Source organism: Sturnus vulgaris, chromosome 9 (genome assembly GCF_052056855.1).
Source record: "Sturnus vulgaris isolate bStuVul1 chromosome 9, bStuVul1.hap1, whole genome shotgun sequence".
Classification (NCBI taxonomy): domain Eukaryota; kingdom Metazoa; phylum Chordata; class Aves; order Passeriformes; family Sturnidae; genus Sturnus; species Sturnus vulgaris.
In genome coordinates, this window is record NC_142251.1 from 4,686,300 (window position 1) to 4,712,036 (window position 25,737).

Below are 25,737 nucleotides of genomic sequence, written 5' to 3' on the forward strand. Positions count from 1 at the left end.
GTGACGCGGGCCCGGCGAGCGCTCCCCAGCCTGGGCTCCGCCGCCGCTTCCGGGCCGGGCCGGGGGCGGGGCCGAGGGCGGGGCCGGGGCGCGCGCGGAGGGGCGGGGCGGGGCGGGGCGGCCGCCGCGGCGGCGGCGGCGGGAGGGGAGCGGCGCTCCCGGCAACATGGCGGCGCGCGGGGCGGGCAGCGCCTGAGCCCGGCGCCTCTCGGTCCGCGGGGGTTTCCCCCCGGCCCCGGCCTCCTCTTCCTCCTCCTTCCTCTCCTTCTCCTCCTTCTCCTCCTCCTCGTGCCCCGCTCCCTGGCGCGGCCATGGAGAGCGAGGAGGAGCAGCACATGACCACGCTGCTCTGCATGGGCTTCTCGGACGCGGCCGCCATCCGCAAGGCCCTGCGCCTGGCCAAGAACGACATCAACGAGGCCGTGGCGCTGCTCACCAACGAGCGGCCCGGCCTCCACTACGGCGGCTACGAGCCCATGGAGAGCGGGCAGGGCCCGCCGGGCGGGCACGGCTCCCCCGCCGGCGGGCAGGGCCCCCGCGGCGGCGACGGGGACGGCGGAGGCGGCGGGGGCGGCTTCGACCCTCCGCCCGCCTACCACGAAGTGGTGGAGACCGAGGTGAGCTGCGGGCGGGTGGTCCCGGGGCTACAGGAGCCACCAACAACCTCCCCTCTGCCGGGGCCCCGGGGCGGGGGTCGGCCCGGGCATGGGGCTGGCGGGAGGTGCCCGGGACCCTCCGTCACTCCCCGGGCCGGGGGCTCCTCGTCCCTCCGCGTTCCCTGCCTGCCGCACGCTCCCGAGCCCGTTCCCTGCCATCGCTGCAAGGTGAAGCGCACCCAGGGTTTTCCTTGGCATTCCAGGAATGTGTGGCTACCGTAGGGCTCTGCTTTTCGCTCCCCCTCTTGTGCCTTCTTGCATAATCCCAGTGACTAAGGGCTGTCTATTTTTTTTAACTGTTTGCACAATATGAAGGAAAGCACAGTGTGGGTATGACTTTACGTACAGTTTTATTTGGATAAGCTGAGCGTAAGTTCTGAAATAGGAACGCAGTGAGGTCAAATGTTTTGCAGAACCGAGCTTAAACTCCTAACTTAGGGCTGTGGTGTAAAACAAAACTGAACTAGATAGGAGTCCTGGAGAATGTCAGCCTTTCCCAGGTTCTCTCTTTCCTCCTTGTTTGCCTTTCTCTCTCTTCCATCGTGTTCCAGAACTCTGAGCCCTTCAGCTAGCAGATACACTCCTAGTGCTCTCCTTGCTGTCTGGAACACTCTTGTAGTGCTTTCCTATTAAGCCTTCTCCTCCTCCTGGTCTTTTTCCCAAAACTTCACAGAGTGCTCATAAGAAAAGAGCTAATTAGTAGTGTCCAGACTCTGGGACTTGTGAGGGTGAGAACAGCAGAAGACCCCTCTGTGTGATACCAAAGGGCCACCTTACACAGTCTCTGTCTCAAGAAATGGTCAAGACCAGATGCTTAAGCTCATGAATAAAACCAGGGAACCTCATGTACCCTCCCAGGCTCCAGTGGAGAGTATCCTGCGGGTTTTCTGTGCCAGAAAAGTGCTCCCTTTCTGTGCATGCATGTGTCTATAAATACATTCATGAAGAATCCATGGGCGTATCTGGTGCGTAACTACACTTGCACAGATCATCCGTATCCGTAGCCTCGGTGTACTGACGTCCAGCCCTGTGGAATAAAGATAGGTGATCCTGCTCGCTGAGTTAACTGGGTTACATGCTGAGCTCCTCTAAGCTGCTGATGTGTGCTTGTGGAGTAAGGTGATCCGTGGGATGGCACGTGTTCCGCACAGAAACGGAGCCGCTCTTTAACTTCCCTGACCGAAGCGCCGGGGAAATGGTTTCCAGCCTTTCCCGTGAAGGATTGAGAGTGAATGAAAGGTTTTGTTGGCATTTGGGTTGGATGTAGTTATAGCTGGGACAGTCTGCCTTGTCAGTGTGACATTTCAAGAGGAGCTGTCAGTGTAAACTTCAGAGAAGCACTTTTTTCCCTGCTCTTGTTCCCACTACAAATGGCACTTTGACAACTCTCAGAGGATTCTCCCGCCCCCCCCATTATTTCATCCTGTATTTCTGATCAAATTTACTTATGCTTTATAATAGTTTCCTTTGCCATTCATGTTCTTGTTTGCTCTGACTTGTGTTCTTTTTAACCCACAGGAGGGAAGTCAAAACATTTCAATGTAGGTAAATCACTGCACAGAGCAGGCATTTCAGAAGGATTGTGGTGTCTTGCTATATGAAACTTTATATAAATTCATACCTCAATTTAGTAATTGGATTCATTTGCATATGAGCATCTGTCAGCTCCTGCACGTGAATGCAAAACAGTATTTTTGTAATAAAAGAGTTACATCTATAAAAGTCCTGAGATTGTAATTGTTGCCTGTGCATATTTGTCTAACACTGCAGTACAATTTAACACCTTTTGATGTACATTTTATGAAAGGGGGAAAGTGATATATGATCAGTTCTTGGGTTTTTGTATTTTTATTTACAGCTGTAACCTAGCATTACATTTAATAAGCTACAACTATTCTTTAAATGGTTAATCAGTAATTAATCAGGTTAATCAGTAGTTTTCCATTCAGCAGAAGCTTATGGCATATGAAGCTGTACAGAGAGCCACTGCAGAAGCAACTATATTATTCATTGTAGTCATACACATTATGGTGAAACATATTGTACCCCATGCTGTCTTGTGGTAATTCAGATGTTATTTCTGGTTTTCTTCCTCTCAGTATCATCTCTCTTTCTAACAGCTCTTCGAGTGTGTATTCCTCCTTGCCTTCATAATACCAGTTTTAACTTTTATTCATTCGGGAGGAAGTGGTGTGTTAGATTTTTGGATTTTATATATCAGCAGCAAGAGATAAATCCCAGGAAAAGAATTCTTAGAAACTTTCCCCCAAGTAAAATGTTCCAGTCTAAGGCTCCATGAACAAAAGTTAGGAATAGATGTTATAATTTAAAAATAACAAGAATGCTTCAGTCATTCTTCAAGACACGTTTAACGGGTCTGTACTTTGAATTTACGTGCTTTTTTTGGCTGAGCACACTTTAGCATGCATATAAGAATAGGTCTATGAATGATTAAACACTTTACATTTTCCCTAATCAGTAATGAATCCATTATGTTTGCATATGCTTATTTGGTCTCTATTACATAATGTTAAAATCTGTTCAGCATTCATGTAGATCAAAGAAAGGCTTGTCTAGTGGTTTTCTTTGAGAAGAACACAGCAACCAGATACATATCCTACTAGTTAAAACATGTTTTCTTTAGATAAGATTTTAAAAATCAGTGTGAATTCTCTTTCAGTGGTCCAGACTGCTTGTCTTCAGGGCTGCCTGAAAGTGTTAAAGAAGCCTGAATTTGGAGTAACTGGCCCAGAAGCAAGATAGCTGCTGTGAGCTGGCCCAGTGTTTGTCCTGTGCTTTCTTTCTGTATGAGACTTGAGGTGAAGATGTGCATAAATTTCAATTCCATGAGGTTAAAACTCCAGTTTCAGCAGGCTGGTGTTTCCCAGTTGCTTCAGTTTTAGGTCAATAGCTGTGGTGTGTATCTGGCTTTGATGCTGGCAGCATGACCACCCTGAACTCATCCAAAGGAAAAGGCCAGACAAACTTGGAAATGCAAAGGGGGCTTCAGTTCATTTGTGCAGTCTTCCTGAAACCACTGGAAATTCAGCCTGAGGTTTACAGCTGGTTGGAAGTTTTGCCCTTTGTAGCACCAAACCACACTGATAGACTGAGGTCACCTGCTTTTCCAAGAGGTAACTTCGTGTGTTTGACATAACTTCTATGTTTATGTCTGTCGACAGAAGTAAATCTCGCAGTTTGGCAGGAATGTGGGGTTTCTGTGTTTATTCCTTAGGCAACATGCAGATTGTCACGGTGTGATTCTGTGCCGAGGGAGGCGGGTGAAGGATGCTATGCTCATCTCTTCATCTGACTGACAGATAAGCTGCTTTATGAACTGCTGCTAAATCCTTATAATTTAAGACAAGACTATAAATGAGTGTGATGACAACGTCTGTCAGTGTGTCCATGAATTGTCACAAGTGCCACAATTGCTGGCTTTAATGAGTTTGAGAGGAATGGAGTGGAGAAGAGGAGGCTAAACAAATGTGGAGATTGTTTTAGTGAAGGTTATACAAACCATTGGTGTATGTTTAATATTTTTACCTGCCCCTCCCCACAATTTCAAGTTCTCTGGTCACAATCTTAATTTGCTTTTAAAACAGGTTCTGAGAGCCATTACTGTGACCTTTTGTCTAAATTGTGTTGAACAGATTATATTACCCCCTGGCTATTCCTGTCCCCTTCAGCATGTGCTCTTTTGATTTATGTTTTTTTAGTTGAACTGGATCAAAAGCTCATACGTGCCAGATTTTACTAGGTAAGGTTTATAATAAAACTTGCCCAAGATTGCTTTTGAGGTGCTGTTTGACTGCAAGAGAAGGAATTTTGTGAAAAAAAAAAAAACGGGCTGGCTACTGTAGTGAGTGCCAGTGCCAGGAACATTCTCACTAGTCATGCTGCAGAACTGTGGTGTTCAAACCCTACCTCTCCTCATTATTAAAGCTCAGGACTGAAAGCAGTTCTGCCACAGATGTGCTGCGTCACGGTGGGTGTGTAACTTAACCTCTGCTTTAGCTTTTAATGTGTAAAATGAGGATAATGGGGTGTGCTTTATTAGGAGAACCATGGACCTTAGGCTTGTGAAGTTCTTTGATCTTTGAATGGAAGGAGCTGTATTTATTTAAAGACAAAGAAGGTATTTAGCCTTCAAGCAAATGAGATGGATTTCACGCTACAATTCTGCACATTTAAAGTCAGCCTTCTCTCTTGTAAGTAGGGTTGAGCTTTGCAAAAGTGAGTATTTCTTGCATTCTTGTGTGGAAGTTTAACAGTGTGGCTTGTCTACGAATTGGCCTTGTAAAACAATTAAGCAATCAAATAAAGCTCTGTGGTGGATTCTGGCATTGAGTCCCTGGCTGGATGCCATCAGAATGTCAAGTGGAATTAGTGTTTTAGCACTCCTGGTTTTCAGCATCACTGTTTTCAAAAATGAGTGGCCCTGGTGTGGAACCTCTTTCTGTATTCTGATTCCATTAACACTTCCTTGAAAGCATTTGAAAGGAAGTACTCTGGGTTTCATTCCTGATATAACACAGACTAATAGAGATGCTACATGAAGTTAGGGAAGTAGGGGTGATACTGAGAGGTGCAGCTGGTTAATTTTAAATGTAAGCTTTGTTGTGAATAACTCACAAAGTCATTATCATGTAATGTGATCGTTAAAGTAATTGCTGGATTGAGAGGAGCACTCTAATTACTGGTTCATTGGTGAAGGTGATGCCTGCAGGGTCGGTGAAGGTGGGAGACAGCTCTGTACAGCCAAATTCTCAGCTGGGCAGGAAGTGTCTCTCCTATAATGTCCTCTGGAAGCATTTTTTGGTCATCTTCCCAGTTTACAGTGCTGTTCTGTGGCAGCTGTTTAATAAGGAAGTGAAATACTGAGGAAGAATGAGAATAAAAACAAATTAGCCAGTGTTAGAAGTTAATTCCAGCAAATCATTTGGATTGCTTTTGGATTAAGGAACAGTAGCTCTTTGTATGAGGAGGGCAAAGAGGAAGTGCCTGTTTCTTTTGTAAGCTTTTATTTTGAAAAAAGCACGTATTTGTGCTGCTGTAGGAATAGCCTTTGGTATATATGTTTCAGGGGCCAAATTACAAATTAATTTTAAAAGCCAATGTTCCCAGTGTTTCTTGCCACTTGTTCTTCCTGCCGCTGCTTTTCTGATGCCAGATCAGAATGCCTCTTGAGAGTCATTTAAAGATTTTTTTCATATTAGTAAGTCACAGTTTTGGTATTATACACTGTCAAAATCAGCTTCTTTGTCAGTTCTGGTTTCTGTTTCACTATACGTCAGTAGAACAGAAGTATAGATGAGTATTTAGCAACGTTGTTGAATTAATTTTCCTTTCCAGAGCGTGACCTTTGGTCACTAAAATGTTACAGTAACCACTTTATGTAGTGGTTCTCCAGCACTTCTCTATTAATTTCTGGTATTTTGGCAAAGGGATATACATGTATTGACTTAAAATTAAGTACTGAAATGTTAAGCTTTTGTGATTCATTGTTTTATTGTTTTAAAGGACAATGTTTATCTCAGTTATTTGAGTTATTTGGGAACAAGCATGAGGTTTTGTGCTTATGAAAACTCAAGGGTTGGGAGGAATAATGGTGTTGACGCCGAGTCTGGCTGTTTGTAGTTACACTAATGGAGTAAGTTTTTAAATATATCCACAGACCATAGTGAAAACACATGGAAGATAAGTGTTTTCCTTGGTTCCTTATGAATGGCATTCCTAACAGTGTTTTCCATGACCTCTCCCTCACCTGCAAGTTATCAGACTTCAAAATAGGTTGCCAAAAGTGGCTGTAGTGAATCTCTGCCTCATATTTCACTGAATACTGTGGTAATAGCAGCATAAAAGGACAAAGAGGCTCCTTGTAATTTTGAAGTTAAATGAAGGTTTTAATTCAAGTGCTATTTTTACAAAGCCTTGGTTGTTTTGTTTTGCTGTGATGCTCAGGGCTGTGTTTATCTTTGAACAAGCAGGCAAGTACATCAGAGAGTATTGCCTGGTAACATCACACCATCACCCTGGAAATCAGGGAGAGAGTAGAACTCATGTTTTCAGATGCTCTGAGTTAACTCTCAGCTATGCTGAGTTTATTTTTATTTTTCAAATTCATATCATGTTCTTTTTCCCAGTCTTACACAGTTCTTGGTTGTGAGAGATGGGGGGCAGAGAGAAGGTGGAGCCATAGGAGTTTTGTGGTTATAATTTGTCATAATCCTTTACAGCTACGTAAGGTTTAGTCTAAACGTGCATCCTTGATGGTTTCCTTGTGCAACTCTCACTTAAGGTCAGTATCTAAAATCATCTCTGAGAAAGTTCACTAAATAAATTGGGTTTTTCTTAGGGCATCTCTATGATGGGATGAGAGTCCAGACCAACTTCAACTTAGGTGGAGTCTGTAAAGAAGATTTTGTTGGCCTTTAATAGTAGATTGGTATCATTCTTTCATTTTAGCATTACAAAATGCTAGCGTTTTTTCTTGTGACGAGACAGCATTTGTTTGTGTAAAGTAGTACGTAGTAGAAATTTTAAGAGCTTCATTTCTATGAAAAAAAACCAAAACATCTGTGTATCTCACCAACAAGCTTATGTTCTCTTAGCAGAACATAAACAGCAAAAAACATTCCTATCTGTTGCTACACTTAAAATTTTTGCATCCAAATATGTTTCTCTGGATGAAAATTCAAGGGTGAGATGCTGTATCTCTTACTTAAAACAGTTAAAAACTGTGACAATACTTTGCAAGTAAATGTGTGTTTGTCAGTAAAACATTCAGGAAATCACAGTGGGTTTTCTTACTGCCAGATAAGAAACATTATGTGGAAATTCTATACGTGACACTATTTTTTGAGTCTTACTAATACTGACATATTCACAAGAGGATACACCAAGCTTGCTCTTAACAGTGTGAGTCCAATGGAACAGGCAGCTAGGAAATGCTCTCCAGTTTTGTTCCCACGTCTGCCACTTAACAAGGTTTGAAAGTTCTTTAGCTGTCTGGAATATCAATTTATAAAAAAACAAATAAGTTATAGATATGAAAATATGACAGTTTTTTTTTGAACGTTCAATACCTTCTTCTTAGTGTTTATATGAAAGTGCAAGGTGATAACTTTGAGTTATTTGAAAGGCTTTGAATTCTTACACTTGTGTTTCAGTTCTAGGTAACAGAATATCCCCTTTTAGGAGTTAATTAAAAGAAAAAAAGGTTTGACATCCAGGCTTGAAAGTAAAAGCTGCTTTAATCAATAGTCTGGCAGGTGGAGGGACTGTCAGGTCATGACTTCAGGATTCATAGCTTCTCCCACAAATTGATGGGCACAGTACATCAGAGCAGAGAAATGCTCAGTTTTTATGGGTATTTGATATATTTCTCTCACCTTACCTCCACCTGAGCATTGCAGTGCTCTGCAAACATTTATGAGTGGTCCTTCAGTGCTGTGGCAGAGGGGACCATCCCTGCTGACACTTGGCAGCTGGGAAAGCTGTAGAATGGAAAAATTGATTTCTTTATGTTGACTATGTCTGTGATAAAAACTGAAGGGTGGACCTAAAATTTTTGCCTGCTAGTTTTGGCTTTATGTATTTTTTTCATTGCTGCTTTTCAGAGCAGTTACACTTTGTCCTGTTTGTAGGTACATAGTAACAAGGTTTTGTGGGGGTTTTTTAAAACAATGCAATGAAACTTCAAAATCTGTTTTCTTGACTATAAAATAATGGTTATTTTGTGAAAATCACTTATTAGTGAGGCATGAGATGGAGGTAACTGCTTGATCTGCTGGTTTCTTAGGAAGTCTGATCCTGCTGCTTGTTGAAAGAAACGTGACTTTGTGGTTTTGTTTCCTGAGTTACACTGGATTCAAGAGTGTGAATGTTATTTAGCTATGGTGGTAGATTTCTGTTGGTAGCCTTCTATCAAAATCAAATTAACAAATTTAAATTATAATTTGACTGTAATTTCATTACTAACGCTGCCAATTAGAATCAAAACAAGTCTTAAACTCCTTGTTATTTTATGTAAAGTGAGTGGTATGGGAACTGTCAGTGGCTTTAGTTAAACAGTGTTTGATGAGTTAATTAGCTGAATACTGCATGAATACGTTTTAAAGCTTTAAACTGTGACCTTTTGGCAATTAAAGTTAATTCGTATTTCACTTTTTTTTGCTAGTCTTTGTTCTGTGTTACTCTTCAGTAGAAGGTTTTATGCTACAGATTTAAGCAATGCTTTATTGATCAGATGTTGAACAATTTTTGTTTGTTCAGCCTTGCAAGCAAATCTGGGAGGTGCCAGGTCCCCAGAGAGGGAATCTTGAATCAGTCCTTGAGCCTGTTGCTGTGAGAGTATTTCTCCTGGGAGCCTGTGTGTGTGTTTAGCCATAGCTGCATTTTCACACCTTGAAAATAAGCCAGAAGAGCCAAGACTATTAGAATGAGAGGATCTTCAGGGTTTTGTGCAATAAGAGATATATCAGGTGTGGAAAACTATATTAAAGGTTTGTCAGCAAAAGTTTGTTGGTCTCAGTATTTCAGCTGCAGAAATAGTCACAGATTTATGATGTGCACCATGACTTCCTGCTGCAGAAAGTGATTGTAACAGCCTTTTAGACAGTTTATTTTTGGATGACAGTTTATCTTTGGTTACCAGGAATAGGGTTGGGGTGTTTTTTTACTTTTCGCTATTCTATGGAAGAACATCCCTACAAATCCTCATCATGTTGAGGGCCAGTCCAGTGCTGTCTGTTCAGCCAGAATTGCAGAGTCCTGATGCAGATATCATCATCAACTGGCAGGCACCATTCTGAAGTCTACTTGAGGGGAGGGAGATAGCTTTTTAAATATATATTTATCTATAAACAAGCAAACAAACCCCATGTAATTCCCCAAAGCCAAAATTCAGAAAACCATTTTTTGGGATGCTGACATGGCCTTGTATCCTATTTACTTTCGCATATACCGTAATTTTTCTTCAAAATCTTTTTGTTTCCTCCATGGACTTTTGTCAGCAGAGTTTGCAGTGACAGTTCCTGAGCTCCTCAGTTACAGAGCATTAATTGTGGATATGTGTTCAGGGCTGTGTGGTATTTGTGAATGTCAGCAGAGAAGTGAGTTCTCCAGGCTGTGTTGGTGTGTGAGATCTGTGTGCAGATCTCCAGCCAATATAAGATGATGCAAGAACTGAGCTGATGTTTCACCTTGCTGCAGTAACTGCTGGTAATAAATCCCTCACTTTAAAGAGCAGTGCCCAAATCGATTTTAAAATTGTGTGGTGAACAGTTTGGGCTTTTCCATGTGCAGAAAGACACTAATTATGAAAGAGCAGCAGTAAGTCTTTGAAGAGACTGTTTCTTGTAGTAGATTTAAGAAATGCAACTCAGTCTGCACTAATACAATCTGAACATAGCTGTAATCTCCCAGAAATGCAGAGTGTTGAATTGATTAATGGTTTGGAGGGGAATTTAGATTTTAAACTGCCTGGGTATGTGTTTCAGACTCACAGGTTTCTCAGAAGCTCTGAAGCTATGTGGATGTGATCTGTTCTAAAATTAATAAATGAACTTGATACTTTCTGCAAATGGTTTTAGTAGCAGAGCACTGTCAAGCAAGAAGCTTCATTGCCTCTAATTCCTGGAAAGTGCCAAAAGTGTACTCCTTCAATGCAAATAGTTCCCATTATTATTAGGGCAATATTCCAAATACCGCACTCATTTTTTGTGTAACACCATCTTTTCACTGCACTGTTGGTAGACTCAATCGAGCAATAGTCCAGATGTGTTCTAAGCATAACTTATGATAATGTGGGAGCTGAATGTGCCGTGAAAAACATGTATTATTTCACTTTCCCTGTGAATTTCTGTGTCATGGACCCTGGCAATCACTTGTGAGGAAACAACTAATGAGCAGCATTGCTTGGATGCAGATGGGGAAACAGAACAACAAATGGATTTTTCAGCCACAGTTGAAGGTGTGCATTGCTAATCTGCACCTCTTAAGATACCAGTTGCTGTCCCTGTGTTTATTTAAGGTGGACGCTTTCCTCCAGGGAATGAAGCAATTGTTGCTGCTGTTTCTGTAACATTTATTGAAATGTTGCTTTCCTTGGCTACAATTCGAGGCTGGGCTGTAGTCCTTGAACGCCCAGCAGTTGGGTGTTTGTTATACTCAGTCTGCCTTTATTATACTAAAAGTTCATTCCCGCTTTGTAATTGTGAGCACTTTCTTTATAACTGCACACTTGTTTTCTGTAGAAAATTGTCTTGTTTTCAGCATGGGTGTTCTTTACAGAAGCTGTATAATTAACAGTTTAATTCCTAAAAAATACTTCTAAGTAATTTCAGTGTCTTTTTGGGTAGACCTTCAAACATCCCTTCTCCAAAACCTGAAGTGTTTAAACAGGGCATGATTTGCTGGATGGAAATTACATCAGGCTTCCATGCACAGTGCTGGATCAAGTGACCACAGTTTCAGAAGCTGATATTCAGGTCTGCTAAAGTACAACTTCCCAAGAAGACAAACTGAGGACTAAGTGTTTAGTAGGGGGTTGGAGAAAGGTGGAACTTTATTTCCCAAAACCAATATGTGTTTTTTTCCTAAGCAGTGTTCTGTTCCTATAAATTGTCCTGCTGCTCTCCAGAACATTAGTAAGTCCAGCCTGCTTGCTGTCCATGAACTTTAAAGGTTAAGCTCTGTACAATTGCTGTTCCCTTGGCTTAATAGTTTTGTACCATTATGAAAGTGAATGACAGATGTACTTTTTTAAAAGAAGTCTAATTTTACAAATAGGAAATGCAGTGAGAGAGCTAGAAGCACACCTGTATGCATATATTGATTTCGTTCTTGGTATACCATCTCCTCCAGAGTTCAGTTCTTTCTTTTGGTTTATTCCTTTCTAGTTATTCCATTCACTTTTCTGACACTGTCTGGTTTTACTTTCGAATGTGTTTTCTTCATGTCCTTCCTCCCTCCACGTCCCTGGCTGCATTCTCAGTGGGATCTTGTTACCATCACTGCTCTTGTTTTCCACTGGCTCTGTCACTGGCTCCTGTTTGCTGCCAGGCCTGATCCAGACATTCTGTCCTTTCTGCTGCTGGCTGTGCCTGCTGTTGTGGAGGCAGGGAAAGGTATTCCATGTGAACTCTTTGACACATTGGGTACCTGGCATCCATGGGAGGTTAAAAAATAAACAAAAGAAAATAAATGAATAACTTGTCTACTCTTTCTTTGGCACTGCTGGGGCAGTTACCTCATATGGCACTTAGTGGAGAGCAGGGGGTAATTCTGTGTCCTGTACACAGAAATAGCTGCTCTTTAGTGCCACTAGCAAGGAAACCTGTAAAGCTCAGCTGCAGTCTCCTGCTTGCCTTTTCCCTCTTACCTTCCATAATATTTGCCAGTAACTCCTTATGACTTCAGGAGAAGGAAAATTACATTACCTTGTTGGACAACTTTATTTGATGTAGATTTATCTTTAGATTATTAGTTAGTAAAAGAAAATCTTGATATACTGAAACAGTATCTGTGTTTCTAATGTGATGGGGTGAAATGGACTTCCCTTAGAGTAAATTATTCCCATGTTCTACATGAGTTGTTGAACAGAGGATTAATGTGCAGATCTATGGAGATCTAAATTCGTACTCTGCAGTCTCCCAGGGACTGGAAGTACTTATCACCTGGCTCCAGGATCTGATATGCTATGGAACAAGATTTGCTGCTTAAATAAGCAATTAGTTAGCAATTAGTTACATAAACATAGTAGTTATCTACACTAAATACATCCAGGTATGTAATCCCTTCAATTCAAATTGAAATATTAAATTCTACTTGAAAAAACACAAGCAGCCTCAGGGTTGAGAATCTGACATGGTTGTTACAAGCACAGCTGCCTTTTCTAAACCCTTTAATGTCTAGGAAACTGTTTCACTTGCACGGGTTTTGGTTTTTTTCACCCGCAGAAAAATGATGAAAATGGGAATTGCTCTGGTGAAGGGATTGAGTTCCCAACAACCAACTTGTATGAGCTGGAGAGCAGAGTTTTGACAGATCACTGGTCCATACCCTACAAGCGGGAGGAGTCTCTAGGCAAGTGCCTGATTGCATCCACCTACCTGGCAAGACTGGGTAAGTTCCCTTTCACAATTGCAGAGATTATCTGTTCAGAGAATGCCAAAGACAGAATGTTGGCCTTTAAAGTCTTTCTCTTTAATCTTGCTGCTGTTTACTTGCACCCTGCACAACAATCACATCTCTGGGAAAGTGGTGAACAGTGAACTATTCTACCCAATGCTGTAAAAAAACATTGATCTCTTTTCTTTCTCTCTAAAGTAATTTGTTTACTTGAGTTTTTTTTTTCAAAAAGTGACGCACATGTTTCTTAGTGTTCTAATAATTGTGAGAATTACATCTTTTCAGAGCTAAATTACTGACTCTCTTTTTCCTTGTGCTGGTTATTTTCCATTCATAAAAGCGAGCTGTCCTCTCAATCCTTGCCATACCATGCTTGTATAAGTGGTTGTTTTTCCCCGGTGAAATTCTTATATTGCATTAAATCTGAATTTGACTCTTCTTATTCAGTATTTTGGCTGAGGTTGAATGTTATGGAGGCACCACACCCAACAACTGGTGTATAATGAGAGTACAAGATAGTTTTTCAGTCATGCCTGATGGCAGACTGAAGGAATGTTGTAATCTCTTGGAAGAATAGAAGTTGTTAGGTGGTTCTGGTTTGCTTCTGTTTCCAATCTTTATTAAAAGGTTGTGCTTTAATTTGGTTTTGGAGGGAGGCTGTGAAGCATCAGTGATGTATGAATTGTAAACTCTGAAGTTTACAAGTTACTTACGGTGCTAATAATGCTTGAAGAAGCTATAAACGGTATTAGGAAATTAATTCTTAGTTCTGAAAGGCAAGTTCTTTCAAGTCATGCTTTTTGTGGCTTAAAAAGTATGCTAGTTATGAAGGAACAGTAGCATGTTTACTACTGCTGGTTTCAGTTGGTGCTCCCTCAAATTTGCAACAAGATCCCTGAGGTCATCTTAAAAAGTAATTTTTTTAAAATACTGTTAAAAAGCACTCTCTTTTCTGTAAAGGTCTTTCCGATTCTGATGAGAATTGCAAGAGGTTCATGGACAGATGCATGCCTGAAGCATTTAAAAAGGTAAGTAGGTACAGTAGGCCAGTTCAATGTTTTTGTGTTGTTCATGGTGGAAATAATGTTTTGTAATTCAGGCAACTACTGAATGGGTTCTGGTGGCAAGCTGATGGTCAGATTTCCATTAACTATTCTTTCTGTTATTTCTTGAGAGGGTTGCTAAATTCTTTCCACAATCCATTTAGAATTTATCTTTCACCTCAGTTCTCAATGCCTTGTGTTTCTCTGAGCTGGTGTGAATTTTCTCTGTAGAGCTCCCCAAACTAATACAGTGGATGGATAGTGACTTCCCACTATTCCATCCACTTTAGGTACTGTCTAAATTTCCTGCCCAGTTTTTAGACCATGGGTATAAAAACACATGCATACCCTTTAAAATGTTATTCTGTCCAAGTGTTAAAATACTGAGAATATAACTCCATTTAAGGAAGGCAGAAATTTAAGGAAAAATTATTTTTCTATTTAGTTCTCAGGGTACTAATCTTACCTACAGTAGTTTTATATCACTTGGTATTTTTTGCATATGAAATAAACAATGTAGATTGTTCCTCCAGAAGGATAATCTGTAGAAATCTAGATTCAGGATGTGCTGGATTACAGTTTGCTGAAATATTTACAAGAAGCTCTATTAATGGTACAAAAAGTGATTGTATTTAAACTATTAAGTCTTTTATCTGCTTCTGTTCAGACACAGCAGAAATTAAATGAAATTTGCAGATGGCAGCCAAGTGTCCTTAATAAACAAGCTTGAAACCAGATTTAAAGAACATGTTTCAGTAGGAGGAAGCAGCAGTAGATACCTCTCTCTCCTGGTACATGTGCTTTGTTTTCCAATAGAAGCTGCTCCAAAAATGTGAATTGGTAAATGGTTGAACTCAGCTGAATCAGTGCAGCTTTATGGCTGCCTGTTTCAAGATTTAATAGTTGCATGTTCAATCTGCAGACAGATTAGGTTCATATTAGTTGTTCTTTGCAAAGGTTACAGTCTCTACTAGTGCATGCAAATGGAAAACACTTTGATAGATTTTATTTTCTGTCATAAACTGTGATTTAAGGTGTTCTTCCACAAAATTACAAATTGAATTAACTCCTGAGCCATTAGTGCAGAAAAAACATCTGAAAAACACACCAGGCAGTGAAGAGTACATTCCAGGGAAACATTTATTCTGAAAACAGTCTCCAGAGTTGACAAATTTGTCCTTGTTTGTGATTGTGCTCAAAGTTTTAAAAAATTACTTTTTTCCCTCTTGTTAGCTGTTAACATCCAGTGCTGTTCACAAGTGGGGAACTGAAATCCATGAAGGAATCTATAACATGCTCATGCTGCTGGTGGACCTGGTTGCAGAAAGAGTCAAACAAGATCCTATCCCCGTGGGCCTGCTTGGTGTGCTTACAATGGTATTTGACTCTCTGATGCAGTTTCTAATATTTGGGTATTTGGCATTTTGTATTTATGCAGCTGATGCTTTTTCCAGCTGTTTAAGTTGTAGTTCATTGTCTTAAAATCTGCAGCCATTGCTTGCTGCAGATATTTTACAGCCAGTATGCAATTCAAAGGAGTGGGTGCTGCTCAAAACTCCTGAAAACTGCCAGTTTAAAAAAAAATTACATTATTGTCACTTTGCTGGGTTTTTTTGGTTTTTTTTAACTGATACTTTTTGTTCAGTTCTCTGTTTTATGGACCTCTGGTTCACATGGTTGTTGGATATTGTCTGTACAGAATAAAGGCTTCAAAATGCTTTGTATGGTGCAAACCGAGAGGCAGGAGCAGGGGGCTTGTATTCAACTTTATTTTTTGCTAGATCTTTAACTGTCAGCCAGGAGAATGCTCAGCTGAAACAGTAAAATATCATCAAGATAAGTTTTGAAACTGGCATAAGGCACTTGTTTATTGCCATGGGCTTTTCTTTCAAGGCATTTAACCCCGACAATGAATATCATTTCAAGAATCGAATGAAGGTGTGCCAGAGAAACTGGGCAGAAGTCTTTGGGGAGGGGAACATGCATGCTGTCTCACCCATATCCACTTTTCAGAAGGTAAGCATAGCCATGCTCTAAAAACTAATTTTAGGGCGGATGGCTTTGTTTCAGATAAGATTATTCGTTTAGTAGGTATTTGTAACACCAAGTTAAAATATGTCACCAAGAATTATTGCAAATAGATGTGGAGTGCATGTTGATCTGTAGACATTAATTTGTGCTCTCAGATTGTTCCACTTCTCTGTTAGAGGCTACATTTAGAAATGGGTGTACTTTCATGTTTAAAGTAGCACAACAATCTGTGTGTTGCTTTAGACATGAAGCACACAGTGAGTGGATCTGTGTATCTAAGGACTGACATCTGTTTGGTTTTTGAGTGTGAAATGACCAGGATAACTCCAAGTGTTCAGTTCTAGTAGAGAATTCAGGCTTTTCTCACAGCTAAGGATAAAATATCTTCAACTCAAACACACTGGCAAAGAGGCAATTTTTGAGGTTTGCACTGTCTTGTCGCAGTTGTTCCAGATGGGTGGGTCCAAAACAGCATCAGTGGAGTTGATTTCTCCTTCAGGAAACAAGTTTGTGGCCGTAGAAAGAAAATTCTACTTCTGCTGCTTTGGGAAAGTAATGTTCCTCACTGCTACAGTGCTATAAATACAGCTGCTTGTGAGTCAGCAGCCACAATGTGATCTGTTGTCACAGCACATGGGCAGTGATGTCAGGCAGAGTCCAAAACGGGATGATGCTCATGAGAGCCAACCAGAGCTCCAGCTGCACTTAATACAGGAACTGGTACAAACGTTGTTTTATTTGTGTAATATGCATCCATTTGAGGTGTGGCTTAATGGGCTGAATGTGTCTGTCCAAATGTCTGTTTCAGAAGACAAACGTTTAGCATTTGTCATGATGTTGCAGCTGCTAATGTGTTCCTGTTCTTATTGTTTAAGGAACCTCATGGGTGGCTGGTGGATCTGGTAAACAGGGTAGGTAAATGTAATTTAGAATTTTTGTTTGTCACTTGAATTCATTGGTCTGCAGAGATAATTTCTTCTTCCCCCTTGACCTTCCCTTGACTTGTTTATCATTTCTCACTTTTCTGACAACCACAAAAAAATAGTTTGAGATTTTAATCTTGCCTTGTAAAGTATAGCTTGTCGAGTTGCTGCTTTCTCCCTTGGGCACCTTTACCCTAACGTGGTATCTGTGACTAGAGGAATTTGAGAGCCCAGCTGAGGCTGCAATCAAAGGTCCCCCAAGCAAAAGTGCCAGTCCAGTCAGCTGTTGCTGTTTGTGCTCTGCCTTTCTTCCCTATGTCCATTTTTACTCAAGACAGAGTTTCCAGCTTGATGCTTAAATTTACACTGCTACCATGTACAATTGCATTGCATTCCCCAGTGTGCCCCGAATTTCCGTGAAATTATAAAGCTTTTTTTGGATGGGATATTTCACAGTAAAGGACACTTGTTGTCATCTCAGGAACTGTCAGTGGAGTATTTTCTATAATCTCTTATTTTAAAAATAAAATACTGTAGTTCACTGTGTAATACTGATTATTTTATTTCAGTTTGCAGAGTTGGGTGGATTTTCAGCAATTCAGTCCAAACTCAATTCTGAAGATATTGAACTTGGGGTAAGTCCATCTTCTGTCATTAGACTTCTCCCTTTCCATTTTACCCTTCATGCAGAACCAGCAGTGTCCCTTTTGGCAGTGCTTTTATCTTTTCTTTGGTACCAGAGCAACATTCCCACAGAGCCCTGGAGAAGTGCTGTCAGGCTGGAGGTCAAATGAAGTTGTACATAAGAATCCTGACTGAAGAGCAATTAAGACTTCACAGAATAGAGAAATTAGTGTACCTTTCTGCTAGTATTCAGCCTTCTGGTTAGACATCAATCAAAATAGTTTCATTGTATGTTCACCAGTATGTCCTGAGTTTTCTGTTTACTGCACCCATAGCTGCATTTAGCTGCAAGTGAATTAACTTCTGTCATTTATTACAGAAATCACTGTTTAAGGGAAAAAATCCTTAGGAAGACAGTGTCTAATCCTAAATAACTTTTAAGAGCAGTGTCTTAAAACTGACTGGTTCAACAGAGCTAAACTATTTTTGGTGATGAAGTCTAACTTGGTTAGTTTTATCTTCCTAACCTATATTCAGGAGATTTCCCATTCTTTCAGGCTTTGGGGAATGAGGAGGCTAAAGGAAAACTATGTCATCTGGAACCTTGTCCCCCAGTATAAAATCAGTCTGCTTTCAGTGACGTGCCACTTGGAGGGAATTCAACTTCTTTTCTTGGGATATTGATATTTCCTGCTTTATATAGAGACAAGTTCATAAGTGATCTTGACAGAAGAAATAAGAAAACCTTGATTTACATGCCAGTTCTGTAATAAAAACTTTGACTTTGTTTAATGATTAATAACTGCTTGCTTAGGAAGGAAATCTGGGTCAGCGTCACTTAATTTGGGCCTTGGATTGCACTGCTGCACACTCAGTTCCACAGTTCTTGATCCAGTGTGAAAAGAAACTGATCTTGATATTATTTATTGGCAAACAAATGCTTTTATACATTTAATTTCTTGATGATAGATACCACTTTAAAATCATGCATTGAAGAGATCTTGACATGTGTATGACACATTTACAAAAGCTTTCTCCCACGTATTGCTTTGGGAAAGAAATTTGCCATATGGCTTTAACCTTAAAATTTTGCATTCACACTTCTGATTGCTGTAGAGAGCAAGCAAAAATGTGATATGTTCCTTTCCGTCTGTTTATTTCTGTGACTGAAACAGGATCCGTCAGAGAACACTGAACAGAGTGATGAGAGGACCAAGATTAGTGAAAACTGGGAAGGCATTTTTTATTTCAGACAAAAATATATAACACATACTGTATGCCATGTATAATATATAGCACATACTCTACTGTGTGCCATAGAGTAAATCTTCTTTAAACCATGTGTTGTTGTAAAGGAGCTGCACACCAAAAACAATCATAGCAAATGACTGGAAATATATGATATAAATAATACTTGTTCACTTTCATCTGCCTTTTAAGCTATAGATTACTAACTATGAGAAGATTTCTTAAATATGCACCTAAATATTTGCTGTCTTTCTTTCAGGCAATCTCTGCATTAGTTCAACCATTTGGAGTTTGTGCAGAATATCTTAACTCTTCTGTAGTACAGGTAAAATGTCTTTGTTATGACTTGTAAGAAGACTGAAAATTAATTTCCAACTGTGTTGGTGTGAAACTGGTGACTAATTTGAAAAGCCTTCAAACCTCACGTTGCAGAAAGTACAAGAACATTTTGAGCATCCTGAGGTGATGAATAGAGGGCTTAGACAATGTTCAGATTCATTTTCTAAGCAGTCATCTCTAGTTATGTATCTACATCTGCAGTAGGAGAAGCTTTACCACTGCCATTAGTAAGCTTCAGCAGTAGAAACCATGTGGGAAAAGAATCCAGCCTGAAGGATGAATTTTGCTTTTATTTTAATTTTCTGGCTGAGATCAAGCACATGGATATGAGAGTTGACAGTGCAAAAATTGTGGTATGGGAAAAAAATTCATCAGGATCTCTTGTGTGTGCAAATGTACTCCAGGCTTCACTCTTGCCCTCACCACCAAAACTGTTGACTTAAGAGACTGAAAGACTTTAATTGAAGAGGGTGAAGTTTAGAAGCTCCTGGGAGTGAGAGAAGCACATGCACCTAATAAGTGATGTGTTTATGGAGGGCAATTGGTCTGTCTTTTTTTTCAAACCTGCATTACAGTGGTCTGAAATGGGTTCTTATTCTAATTGCTTTTTTCTCCCTGGACATAGCTACCAGGATAGTTTTATCTTTGTCATAGGTGTTGCTTTATTTCTAAGGTAATGGTGAGCTTTCAGCTAAGTATTTCCTTTTCCTGTAGTCACGTCTTTCAAGTAATTCAGTTGATTTCAGGAAACATTAAAATGATTGTCATGCCTTTTCTCACATTCTTTAGCCCATGCTGGATCCAGTCATTCATAAAATGATTAAATATGTACAGAATGTAGAAGAGAAGGACTTGAAAGACAAGGTAATGTTTTACATATTAAATATTTAGGGAGAACTTCCTGTGTGTCTTGGAAATGCTGTCAGTGTAAACTAGAATAGCTTTCTTCTCACTGGCAAGAGTACAACCTGTTCTGAATTCTGACTGAATGACATAATGAAAATGCATTTCCACAATTCCATTCAATACCTTCTTCAGTAAATATCTGGTTTATGACCCTTTTTAAAATATTTTGCTGCTGTTGATAGCAAATTTTTGGTTTTGTTGGTCCCCTTGTGCAGCTTGCTTAATGCTCACTTCTCTGACTCAAAGATATTTACTGTCTTGCAGTCTGTTAAATTCATATTACTTTTGCATTGGCTGTTTGCTTCTGACAATTTCATAGTAAAGTATCTGTGTAACTTGTGGCTACTTCCTGCATTACCCTGAATTTGGCATTCAGTTCTATTAAATTCTCTTGACTTTTTACTTAGTTTTAAATTGTTAATTTTAAACAAGAAAGTATTCATGAGTTGTTGAACCGAAGGAGAGCAATTTACTCTACCAAATCTGAAGCTTTAACCAAAGGTTTCATTATCTTAAAATTTCTACAGTACAAGTAATACTTTCAGATGTAGCAGGTACTGTGTTTTGATTAAACACTCTCTATTTGGTCACTAAACCTATTCTTTGTGAGTCACTGACAGCTGTAGCAGAATAACAAAAATACCAATGCCTCTGTTTGTCCCTTTTTTTGTTGTTTTGTTTCAAACAGAGACTGGTGAGTATCCCTGAGCTCTTGTCTGGGATCAAACTGCTGTGTATGCGCTTCCAGCCCGACCTGGTCACGGCGGTCGATGACTTGCGGCTGGACATTCTGCTGCGCATGTTGAAATCCCCCCACTTCAGTGCAAAAATGAATTCCCTCAAAGAAGTAGGTTGGCTTTTTGTCTGCCTGTGTGCGTGCACAAGAGCATGTGTTTAGGTTGGATGGGTTGTTAATAAGCCACTGAAACCACAGCCTTCAAAAAAGAGATGGTGCAATATTTCCTTGCGAATTATGTTGCCTTAGAAAAAGCTCGGTTCAAAATAAACACCAAAACAAGTTAATATAACAGGAATTGTTTATAGTATAGTAGCCACTGCAAGGCCTCCCAGTTAGACACAGTTTGAAAAGTGCACTATTCTAAGAAATGCAGTTTTTGATTGATTTATAAGCAGTGGTCTATGCTATTCATTGAATGTTCACTCTAGGATAATCCTGTGGTGTATCCCATTTTTCTCCTTTCACTGAGAAGAAACAAAAAAACCTAAATGGGACTTGAACCTGTATCAATGTCTTAGTTCACTCATATCAGGTCATTGCACTACATATTTGTAGTATTTTATATTGTATTTTTATTACAGTTCTATGTGAACACTGTAGTTTTTCAGAGTCCATCTTTTCTGCTTTTTTCCTTCTCTATTTATGGGAATATGGAGATGTTAAACCTCACTGCTATTTGGTTCTTAATCATAAATGCTGTGTATCCGTGGTGAATTTATAAAAGTGCAGCTTTTGAAGATTTTAGCAGAAATGTGCTCTTTCTTCCTCAAGTGAGGAGCTTGTATCAATTCAGTATTGGATAAAATGTAGGACACTGATTTGAGTGTAACAAGCAAAAGCCTGAAATAACCTACTTCTGGCATATCTGTAGAAAAATACCTGGCAGCACAGGCCAGCTTTTCTGTGTCAGAATGGGAATAAGATTCTGCTGCATCAGAGACTGATGACATGGTGTTTCTGGTTAAGCATTTGCCTTTAAATGGCTTATTAAAAAACAAATTAAAAACAACCAACCCAAAAAAACCCCAAACACCTTCTGTACTCAAAATATTTCAGGATTCACACTTAAGCTTCATCGTGAGCCTTTTTGAATAGATTTCACTCTGTGTGTGTGTGTGATGCAGGTGGGAATTTTTCGTTAAAATCTTACATTTTGCAATTTTTAGGTAACAAAATTAATAGAAGACAGCACTGTGTCCAAGTCAGTGAAGAATGCAATAGACACAGACCGACTGCTAAATTGGCTCGTGGAGAATTCAGTCCTGTCGATTGCTCTGGAAGGTAAGAACTCTCACAAAGCCTTTTGGCAAATTACTTGAATGACTTAAGTTTAAAAGTCTCATCTCTCCCTTTCAGTACATTTTAATGAGCACTATCAACCAAAGAGTTCAAGGTTTTTGTTGTCTCCAAAATAAAGTAAAATCCTGCAAATCCTGTGACGATCATTTTGTCCTCTGTTTGACATCTGTGCAGATGTCTTCTGCTGTACCTGGGTTTTTTTACTCTGTTTGTATATTGTTAGCCTCTGAAAAAGAGAGAAAAGAGGTGTTTTTCTCCCCAAATAGTAACATTCTGTAGGTGTGCTATCAAATGTATGAAGCAAAACAAATTAAAAATGGAAACAGCCTTGTTCTTTTTCTTTGTACTGATACTTGTCTGCAACAGCAAAGACTTTCCAAATTAAGATAGCTTTGTTCTTCCTTTTAAAATAATTAGTTCTTTTATATTAATTTAATGTGTCTAATACTGCTTGAAATGTATTCGTTGAGTTGCCTTTCTTTGTCTCACAGGTAATATAGACCAAGCGCAATACTGTGATCGTATAAAGGGAATTATTGAACTGCTGGGCAGTAAATTATCTTTAGATGAGCTCACTAAAATTTGGAGAATTCAGGTAAGCAATCAAGACTAGGCAGGTGCTTTTAGATTGTCTTATAAAAGCAAACATTCCAATGAAGGGATTTTTAAAAATTATCTATGCATCTCTATTGCAGTGTGGAGGTGTTGAGATTTTAACAGTGAAATCAATGTAAAGACTTACTTCTGCTTCTTCCTTTACCATGTAAAATCAATTGTTCTGGCAATTACTTGCATCACAGCTGTTAAATCCTGTGATGAAGTTCAGTTCTTTGCAATAAGTGTTAAGAGACTGCAAAAATATTTGACTTGGCATAAGAGGTTGAAACAGGTGACAAGAATATTTGTCTAGACCAGACTAGGATATTGTTTGTGGCTGGAAGTATGGATTTAAAGTCAGAGTGTAACTTTAAAGAGAGTGGGCTCCAACTGTATGGATTCCCATTTACCTTCCTGTACAGATGTATAATTGATTGACAGGTCATCTTTTGGCCTTCACTTTAAGGATATTCAACTTATTGCTGTGTGGGGAAGGTGGTTTGAGTGTTTGTGCAAATGACACATGGAAACTGTAACAACAAACTAATCTTCCACTGCAGGAAATGGCTTTCTTCTCTGTGCAAATGTTGATATTTTAGACTAAACTCATTGAACACTGTCACATGCAGTTTGTGTAGCATGGTAGCAAGTCTTTAATGCTTAGCAGAGTTGAAATGTCTCACTTTTATTCTTTAATAAAAAGCAATACTTCCTCCCCCTCTCTGGCTGTTGTTACCATGGTGCTCCCATCCGTGTGGGAGGAGATTTTGTATTGCTCATTTTTGAGTAAAGCCTGGAAGAGTTTCAAAGATTCAACACCACAAACGTGAACCTCACCAAGCAATAGAAAAGGTGATGTTTGTACTGCTGCCACTGGAGCAGCTTGGAGCTGCTGTAATGATGGCAGACTTGTAGTTTCCTGCTTTAGAATCACTTCCAAAAATTTCTCAGCCAGGGAAATGAGGAGCACAGACAGTTTCTCTGAACTTGTGTTTCTACCATGTCAAAAGCTGCTATTCTCACTCTTTAGTATGAGTAGTAGGATAATGCTTACATGAAGGTTTTTCTCTGGCTTGTTTGGGTTAAATATCTACCTTCCTGTGTTTTCCTCCTTTTCAGTCGGGACAATCCTCCACTGTGATTGAGAACATACACACTATTATTGCTGCAGCTGCTGTGAAGTTTAGCTCTGATCAGCTCAATCATTTATTTGTTCTAATCCAAAAGGTGAGTTTTCACATGAATTTACATTACTTAGGAAGAGAATTGATAAGATATACTTGTGCATCCTGCCTACTGAAAGGCAAATGCCTTGAATACATTAATATTTTCTATATAAATGTAAAATTTGCTATTAAAAAAGCACCTTTACTACTAACTTTCATGTTAACCCAGAAGCCTAATCTGCTGTCTTGCTAATTGACTTGGATTTTAAGTACATTAGGTATCCAGTCTTAAGGGACTTAAAGTGAGATTTTATTTTTATATTTAATCCCTAATAGTACTTGAAAAAGAGTTGAGTAAATTAGTACTGTAACTCCCAGCAACAGAAATAAAGAAATACTTATGGTGGAAACATACTTGTTTGTATTTTGATTTTCCTACAGTAAAGCAATTGTGGATTATATTTTTGTGTACACTTGAGGTGTAGCAGCCTGACAGAGGTGCTCTAACATTGATTTCTTTGCTGTCCAGAGCTGGGAGACAGAGAGTGACCGAGTGAGGCAGAAGCTGCTGAGCCTCATCGGGCGCATTGGCCGAGAAGCACGAGTGGAAACAACCACTGGCAAGGCAAGTGGATGGTTTTCCTTTGGGTTTTTGATTTATTTAAATGTAGAGTTGCTATCCTCTGTAGTTCCTAGGTCCTGACTATCCTTGCCCTTCTTCCTCCAGGTTCTGGAGGTACTTTGGGAGCTGGCTCACCTTCCAACGTTACCGTGTAGTCTTATCCAGCAGGCCTTGGAGGAGCACCTGACAATCCTCAGTGATGCTTATGCAGTGAAAGAGGCAATCAAAAGGAGCTACATCATCAAATGCATAGAGGATATTAAGAGGGTTGGTTTATTATTTTATCTTTTCCAAAATGAGATCTTATCTAGCCTCAATGTTGCCCTTTTCTTTCAAGATGCACAAATTGTGTGTCCCATCTGTAAGTTCTTACCTTGGGGAGTCCTCGAGAGGGGTAGGCTTTGTGTGAGCCACTTTGTTGATCATGAGACTCATAGTAAGTCTCTTGCCTTTGTTTTAAGCAAATTTTCAGCACAAGGAGTGATCAGTTTATGGGAAACTACCAGGATGGGCCCAAGGTTAGAATTTGCAAATGGAACCACTGTAAAGGTATGTCAGTATTTTAACTGTCCCTTTCATGTGAAAGCCTAGATTAGTTTTTTTTGAGTTAAGCATGTGTTCTGGCATGACCATTAAGTCTCAAAATGCAAATCAATATTGCAATTGTAGTAGTTTTGTATTTTATTAAAATACTTAACTCTTTTCCTATAACATAAAGAAGCCATTCCCAAAGCTGCCTGTACTGTTTCCTGGCAGCAGCAGAGATGTGCATGGCTTAAAAGACTGCATATATTCTCTCCTGCACTATTCACATAGCAGGCAGATTTTCTTGAGGCCTGCAGGAATGCTCCTGTCTTCTTTTTTTTTCATCCTGAAGTATGCTGTAAATAAAGAAAAAGGCTTGTACTTTTTTTGTTCATTTCTTTTATGATAAATTAGGTTTTGTCTGTGTTGCAGCATCTGTAGAGGATTTTAGATGTTTAGGAGGTATAATATATTGGTTCTTGATATTGATCACACTTCAGTGTGTATGTTCATTAATATTAATTTCAAATCTTGGGTTCTCAATGTCTGTGAAAGTTAGGTGTTTTCTTTCTTTTGGATCTTCTCTTATGCTTTCCTAATCTCATTCCCTTTAATTATATTCTGGCAAGGGCTTTACAGAGGTGCTGCAGTGGGAAACACTAACAAAAGCTGTAATTGTAAACTAAGAGGGATTGGGGTAAGCATACAGCAGACTTCTAAAATAAATGGTTTTCTAATTTCCCTTCATTAGGGAAATGAAGACATAAACTGGGAGGGAATGTAATGTTAAGGCAGCTTTCTCAAATTTGTGAGGGAGTCTTCAGTGGAGAGCACTCTGTTATGGGCAGGCTCCTTCAACCTCTCTGAGTGTGTAGGTGGTATTT

General features: G+C 39.7%; 1 protein-coding gene across 2 annotated transcripts in view; it reads left to right on the forward strand.

The window, feature by feature from the left end:
* Positions 1-296: 296 nt before the first annotated feature.
* The window catches only part of USP24 (ubiquitin specific peptidase 24), a 61,292-nt gene continuing 35,851 nt past the window's right edge, over positions 297-25,737 (forward strand). For both annotated transcript variants that reach the window (XR_015805339.1, XM_014870581.2), the window contains exons 1-15: positions 297-617; positions 12,620-12,785; positions 13,752-13,819; positions 15,068-15,211; positions 15,728-15,850; positions 16,741-16,776; positions 17,358-17,423; positions 18,920-18,985; positions 19,789-19,863; positions 20,594-20,752; positions 21,811-21,925; positions 22,435-22,538; positions 23,660-23,767; positions 24,236-24,331; positions 24,434-24,595. Coding sequence is in view for 1 of the 2 variants with exons in the window: in XM_014870581.2 (XP_014726067.2) it covers positions 312-617; positions 12,620-12,785; positions 13,752-13,819; positions 15,068-15,211; positions 15,728-15,850; positions 16,741-16,776; positions 17,358-17,423; positions 18,920-18,985; positions 19,789-19,863; positions 20,594-20,752; positions 21,811-21,925; positions 22,435-22,538; positions 23,660-23,767; positions 24,236-24,331; positions 24,434-24,595 (1,794 nt within the window). In the remaining variant the exon portion in view is untranslated. The remainder of the gene's footprint in view (positions 618-12,619; positions 12,786-13,751; positions 13,820-15,067; positions 15,212-15,727; positions 15,851-16,740; positions 16,777-17,357; positions 17,424-18,919; positions 18,986-19,788; positions 19,864-20,593; positions 20,753-21,810; positions 21,926-22,434; positions 22,539-23,659; positions 23,768-24,235; positions 24,332-24,433; positions 24,596-25,737) is intronic.